The 7,500-nt window shown below is 38.4% G+C and overlaps 1 protein-coding gene and 1 pseudogene across 1 annotated transcript; both read left to right on the top strand.

Moving 5' to 3' along the window:
• Positions 1-1,609: 1,609 nt before the first annotated feature.
• LOC140935646 (uncharacterized) lies at positions 1,610-2,941 on the top strand. Its single transcript, XM_073385217.1, has 2 exons — positions 1,610-2,001; positions 2,494-2,941. Exons 1-2 carry the CDS (start codon positions 1,682-1,684, stop codon positions 2,762-2,764), a joined length of 591 nt encoding a protein of 196 aa, XP_073241318.1. The 5' UTR covers positions 1,610-1,681; the 3' UTR covers positions 2,765-2,941.
• A 3,787-nt stretch (positions 2,942-6,728) lies between these two features.
• The window catches only part of LOC140933540 (uncharacterized), an 800-nt pseudogene continuing 28 nt past the window's right edge, over positions 6,729-7,500 (top strand).

Genomic DNA, 7,500 nt, shown 5'->3' with positions numbered 1-7,500 from the left:
TGCAAAGTCATTGCTGGTTGCATAGATATTGTCCAATTCCAATATTTTATATATTAAAATAATATAAATAGAGGCACTTAGCAACGGATACATAGGTCCCGAATTTTTATTCTTGTATTTGCAGCTAGCAAATCATTTGATAAAAACTCATATTTACTTTCACATATATTTTATAGGACTGGTAATACGACACCCTTTTTATATTGGAGAGTGAGAGCTGTTACGGGCCAGTTTTGCAGTTGATATATCTATGTTAATAAAATGGTCGATCAAGTTGAGACTCGTAATTTATCAATAATTTTAATTTTATACTTGGCTGCGCAAATCAAGCGGAAAAAGTAGTTTACGATACCGGCTGATTCTGGTTTTCTTGGCTAGCTAACTCTTGTTTTCTCTTACCGCATTTTAAATTTTTCATTCCAAAGGGTACCAGTAGTATGTACATAACGAGTGGAAAGCACCAAAATGTAATTCTAAGACTAATTACCAACAGAAGTTTCATTCAACTTGGCTCAAAATCAAGCTCAAAAGATACATTCAATATTTCTTCAAAACAAAAATAAAAAAAGCAAAGAAGAAAATTTTGCTGATGTAAAATAACGTCACGCCTGTGACCACTGCCATATATCGTGGCAATATTTGGCTGGGTATTGTGCGGATACTGGACGGAACCGACAATCTTTTTTTTTTTTTTTAGGGTAGGATCCCTGTACAGTGGAGGATAAAGGTGTAAGACTTTTAAACAGTTGTCGCCGATACGGACGTTTACTACGAATATGAATTAACAACTTAGCATTCGAGTGATATCCAATCGTCATTGTTAATAACGTAGTATTATGTTCTCAAACAGCCCCATGGAAACAGTGGGCAATGTTTCATGGAAAAAGAGTATGCGTGCAAATGCTGGAGAGATGGAGAACAGACCTTCACGTTCAGTGACGATTAAACAAAGTTTCAAACTTAGGCATAGCATAGGATTATTGTAACAGTCTGGCATAAAGCTGTGAAACCCTTTTTTGTCGTTGTTGACTTAGAGGAAGTTTATGAAAATGAATAAAAAATTTAGTATTCGAGTGATTGGAACGGTTACCGTATCTATCGTCGTAATTAATAACCTAATGCAGCATTTTTCTCAAATGGCCCCATAGAGACAGTTGGCAGTATTTATGGAAACCATGGAGCGAATGCACTTCACCATTTTACCGTTTAATGCCTATTCCAAGAAAACGTCAAATACAAAGGCTGAAATTTAAACAAAAGATAGAAAACAATAACTTTCATCTTAAACTCCGCAACCCCTCAACACTTGGAATAACAAGCTTTATGGGAAACCATTTTGTTTAAAACTTGGCGAAACTGCTACAATAGGTATCTCAACTGACAATTACCCGATAATATTAGAACATTATTATCCAGGAATGTTTGTGGGGGAAGGGCCAATAAACACACAATTGAATATCATACTTGACAAATAACTCACATCAGATTTAGAAAGGCGGCCTTAAACTTAAAGCCGATATCTTAGAAATGCGATTTTCAAAAGCACCGAATTTGACGTTAAACTTTCATACTTCCGGGTCCATTCTGCATAAAATGCTGTAAGAAAGCTCGTTTAAGCAGCAGTCGCTCTTGAAACAGTTCAATCTGTGTAGCGGCACAGAAGCATATTGATTCTTTCAAGATGAAAGGGTTATTGGCGTTTGCTTTGCTGGGCTTTTTTCTTGCCTGTACCTTACATGTTGCCAGGTCAGACGAACCACTCCAAGAGGAGAAAACTGATGCAGAAGAGTTTGCAGACCAACCCGATAACGACTCTCCAGAGACGACCTCTCCCAACGAAGAAGACTTAATTGAAGAAGACGAGATCGAGGGACTGTTCGACGATGATGATGTTGCTGCCATTACTGCTGTTCTTGAGGCTGCTGCTGATACAGAAGATGATGACGATCATAGCATTTACGAACAAGACTACGAAGATGAAGACGAGTTAGACGATACTCGGTAAGTTAGTTTCGGAAATTACAGTTAAGGGGCTAGCAGCGAGTGCGAAACTATTACTTCTAATTAAAAGATATTTCTCGGTATTTCATCGCATACGGTTTTCTGTTTATTCTATACCTATCAGATATTATCTTTTCTTAAGTTTGAAAAGTGGTTAAACAAAAAATCAGAAGCAAATATTTTGTGCTGCAATACTTGTTCATAGACAAGCTTTCACGTCCTAAATGAAGTTTGGGTCGATTTACCTAACGCACAGTTTTCTAAATGATAGTAACTGTGCATGTTTAATTCCTCCAAAGAAAACGAAAACATATATATCGCTTCAGTATATACTCATCACAGTTTCAATCGTGAATATGGTTCGGGCTCTTGGGTCGTCCAATAAAATATTGGTATGTATCCATTTTAAACGCTCATTTGTAGTAATTTTGTATTGTAGGCGTTTTTAAATATATTTTTGATTGTTTTTTTTTCTTTTCTTTTTTTCTGAAGTGAGTTGAATTCAGAGGTACAAGCAGATCCAGCACCCTGGAGACGGCGGCGCAGAAAGGGTGGAAGGCGAAAAAGACGTAGATTTTTCCGTAGGATTGGTCGTAAGATTGGTAGTATCGGTCGTAAGATTGGGCGTTTTGGTAAAAAAGTCGGTAAGGTGTTAAAGAAACTTCCTGCTTCCGTACGCAAAATTTTGCAAAAAATTCCCGCAAAAATTTTGAAAAAGTTTCCATGTTTGCCAGGGATCCCAGGAGTTCCAGGACGTCGTTAGTCTTGATAGTCTAGATCACAAACAAACTGTAAATTCTAATTAGAGCTAATTAGTAGTGTCACATTTTGTTATGTTTGACAATTGCGATAGTTTTGAAGCAGTGTAAAACTAGTTATAATTAAATTACTGTTGTATTGTTTGAAAAGAAAAGATAAAAGGAAAAAGCAATTAATGGAACATCAGTTGTGTGGATTTTTTATGTGTGCAAACTCAGCTGAAGTGGACTGAAACGTCACCCATCAGTCATTATAGTCACCTCCCTCGCAACTACAAAAAGATGACCATGAAATAATTGCCTATTATTTGTGATTTATTGAACCTTAGCTTCAAAAGTGCTGAACAAGGCAGAGAACTCAGGGGCACCCAACGAGAATATAGTTCAAAACCATTTAAACATAGAATTGTTAAACGTATTTTAGTATTTAAACGGTAGATATAGGCATATTTTTTTCCCTTAAAAATTTTTCATCTGTTCGGATTTCCTAGCTGAAAGTCAAGTGATCCCAAAATTATAGGGATCAAAACTTACCTTTTCCAAAATTTCAGCCAGAAAAAAGAATCCCGAAAATTCTAGGTGACCTTTTTAGGGTAAATATCCGTTAAAAATAGGCAATTATACCATTTTTTTTAGATGTTCGAAAATCCTAGGAAAGGCAGGCAAGCAAGAAATTTTACAACAAATGCTCCGAAAATTCTAGATCTCAAATCGTCTTCCGAACAGATATTTTTCCGAAAATTGTCATTGGGTGCCCCTGAGAACTATCGTGATCACTTTCAAATCTTATGGAAAAGCAGATGATAAAAGAGCTGTTGAACCCCTATTGAGTTTCGAGGTTCCATTATGAGACCACTAGGGTAGTGCATTAGGCTTTTGATTTTTTTTTTTCGTATAATATTTGACTGTAGCCAGTTCCGAAAGGTCTCGTGCCTAAGTTTGAGAATAAAGTGGTGAAAGGATTCAACACCATTTGAATTTCTAGCATCAGGAGACCTTCCCACAATGGTAGCGTTTGCGGCTCTTTGTTTGTTTGTTTATTTATTTTTTTTGTTTTCGTTTCTTTGCGTTTTCCGTAACTTCTCGTGCCAGTTGGAGACGAAAGTAAAGAAAGGGTTGAACCCCATTTTAGTTTCTAGAAACAGTCAGGGGTATTGCTCAGTTTTGATTTTTTTTCCTTCTTTCTGAGTTTTCTGGATCGAGGCTATCGGGCTAGAGATAAAGTGATGAAAGGGTTGAACCCCATTTTACTTTCTAGAATCAGACCGCAGCAGGGTAGCGCTCGGTTTTGATTTTCTTTCTATCTTTCGGCTTCCAAAGTTATCTGGAGCCTATCGGGCCAGCCAGTTGGAATAGGAAGTGATGAAAGGGTTGAAATCCATGGTTTAGTTTTTTGACTAGTATCAGACCACATTGCATGACCATACATGGGTAGCGCTTGGCTTTGTTTCTTTCTTTCGTTAAGCTTTTTGGACCGGCTTTCGTGCCAGCCTGATTTGAAAGAAATTGAAAGGTTAAACCATTTTCCTGAGAGTCTGAGACCGATTAAAGTGACGAAAGAAAAGAAAGAAAAAATGGCAACCCAATTCCCAGGCTACACTGTAAAATGTAATTCAATTTCGTTGGCAAATATAAAGTTGGCCACGAGGTAATTTAACGTATACATGGCACGAAGTTCCTTTGGAATACGCGATTTCTATACCTCGACTAGCTTCAGATCAATACCTATGAGGCAAATGTAAGGGAGTACGTATACTCCCCCGGGGATTTTCGTTGTCATGATGATGAACATGCACTATCAATTAAGCATGTTAAGCGAAGTCAGTCATTAAATGAGGATGGTGTGTTTGAAGATGGCGTACAGTCCCTTTTCACCGTCTCCTTCAAAATATGTTACGATGAGTATCTTTGGGGGTTTTTCTTCACTTTTTATTGAAGTGTAAACCTTTTGATAAGCTTTTTTTCCCCTTCCAAAACGTGATTGCAAATCTGTGTGTGTGTGTGTTCCATTTTTCCTTTCAATCTCCCTACTTACGATTATTTTTCACTTCTTACGATTGGTTATCATGAATATAAAATTGGCCACGAGGTAATTTAACGTATACATGGCACGAAGTTCCTTTGGAATACGCGAGTTCTATCCCTCGACTAGCTGGGAAAGAACTCAAGTGGTCCTGCAGTAATTAGCAGTGAATTATCAACGAATAAACTCGCTCAGTTTTGAAAAGAGTTAAGACTGTCCTAATTATAAACAGCATCTGTTGGGAGGAACATCTTACCGCGATATCCCTTTTTAATTCTTTATAAAGAACCCTATTGACACTCATGTATATGTCTACAAGTCAGTAGTTCACAGACGACTGAGAATTTTTCTGCACGAGTAGCTTGAGTACGTAAACGGCTGATCCCTACATCTGTAGGCTACAGACGTACGGATCGGCCGTTTTCACGGTATCGTAGATCGCACGTATGTTTTCACCCTTTCTCATAGTATAAAATCATGTCTCTCTGACGGAGTGGCAGTGGACACTCATTCACAGATGGCAAGGAGAAAAATGAGCACAGTGGCGACTTTCTCAGTTGTAAGGTTTTCAACTGTTTCGCTCAGTACATCCTCTAAGTTGTCAAAGATGGAGAGAAGGCGAGGCAACCGTTTCAGTTTAAATTGATTGTCAAATACGACTCTGACTAATTGACTCTAAAATGAGTTATGGCCGTAACATAGAATTGCAGAGCGAGTCTAGAGTTTTTTTGTTTAGATGGATTGGTTTGCTCGAAGTTGCGTTTTAACTTCGATAATCAGTTCAGAGTTGACATAGTTTAACCTGGGCATGTCAATAATATAACTTTTTTTGTAAAAGTCACTTGGCTACTACACTGTATAATTTTAAAATAGTGGTCTTTTCCATGCATTTAATCGCCAAAAAAAAAAAACTAACTGGCTAACTACAACTGGCTACTTAATTCTATAAAATAACTTTTATGACAAGCTTTGAACTAGCTTTCATTTGTGTATTTACGACCGAAGAATTTGCACTTGCACTCCCCCACGGACTTGGAACGAAAGACATTATAATACGTATCAAGAAAATTAAGGTCATGTTCAGTCGGAAAATGGATGAAATATCATTAGATTTTAAGGCTGAAATCTATTATTATTATTATTATTATTATTATTATTATTATTATTATTATTATTATTATGAAACTGAAAATGAAAAGAAGCGAAAATACAACTCTCGCTTCGCAGAAATAGAGCAAGGCACATTCACCCCACTGGTATTTACAACGACGGGAGCGATGGCTGACGAATGCCTGAGATACAACTCAAGATTAGCCGAGCTATTAGTTGCGGTTCCACTAGACCTTTTGCCCACGGGAAAGTAGAACTTTGCGCATGGGGAGTACATGTTTTGTGTGTGACCTATAAAAAAACAGTGAAAGTACCCACTGGAAATCACTAGGGATATATCAAAGAGAACAAAAGAATAACCCATGACACTCCCGGAGCCAAGTCGTATGGTTTATCTATGGTTTATCTAACCACAAGAGTAGTTCAACCAATCGGGTGGAAGAAAATTGTAAATACCGGAAACCGCAGCACATGCTGCGCTGAATTCGCGGCAGATACCCTGTCACGTACCTAATTCAAGACACGCGGCAACAAGCATGGCGAACTTCCGAGGTTCACAGTGAGTATATTTTACACGTCTTTGCTCCAATTACCCTAATTATCTGAGTTCCTTTAGTGCGGCATGATTTTGTAATTGTTTTTTTTTTTGTTTTTGACAGCAACTTTAGACCAGAAGATGGTGATCAAGATGCGCCGTTGTATAACGGTTATTTATTTCAGAGAGGTCGAGAGCAAGAGAGAAATCCACAACCACAACCACAACCAGCGTACCCTTCGTATCCTTATTATTTAACTGGAAACCCAAGAATACCTTTACAGTACGTTCCTGAGCCGGCTCCGCGATCTTGTAGTCCAATGCCTGGATGTTCGGAGCCATCAGCCGGCATTTCTCAAGCTGAAACATGTGGTGAGAAGGGAGAAAAGTACCGACGTACAAGTTGGGAACCTGCAGAAGTACGTAGCTTGATTGCAGCTTACCGGGACAACTACGATCGCGTAAGGTCTACAAAGAGTAGCCATGGGAAGAAAAGCGTGTGGGATTCAATTATGAAAGATTTTCTGAGTTTATGCAGCGACGCTGGAATAGGAACTGAGAAAACATTAGTCCAAGTCAAAGAGAAATGGAGGTCTTTCTTCGACAAATACAAAGCTGTCAAAGATAACAACAACAAAACGGGAAGGGATCGTAGGACCTTTGAGTTTTACGATGAGATCGATGAGTTCTTGTCAAGGTCCGACAAAGTAAACCCGAAATTTGTCAAGGAAACGCGAGTAATGCAAGTGAGGCCATAGGATTCCCCGACAAGTTCCGATAGTGGGAGCAGTGACGCGTCAGCTACAAAAATGAGAAAGATGATTCACCCTGTCAACCAAAAAAGAAGAAGAAGAGAGCAAGCCTTGAAGGAAAGGAGGCAGAAAGTACCATTCTCAATCTCATGGAGGCACAACAAGCTGCCATCGAGAAAGCAGACGAGAAAGACGAACGGATGTTCGAGGCTTTGTTAAAATCCCAAAGCGACTCTCAACAAAGACACCAGGAATTTACTCTTTCTGTCCTGGGCAAACTGGGAGAGATTTTCTCTTCGAAAAAATAAAGAAATGTTTTCT

The sequence above is a fragment of the Porites lutea genome, chromosome 4 (genome assembly GCF_958299795.1).
Source record: "Porites lutea chromosome 4, jaPorLute2.1, whole genome shotgun sequence".
NCBI lineage: Eukaryota > Metazoa > Cnidaria > Anthozoa > Scleractinia > Poritidae > Porites > Porites lutea.
The sequence above is the reverse complement of the archived record's forward strand: the minus strand, read 5'-3'. Positions and strand labels throughout refer to the sequence as shown.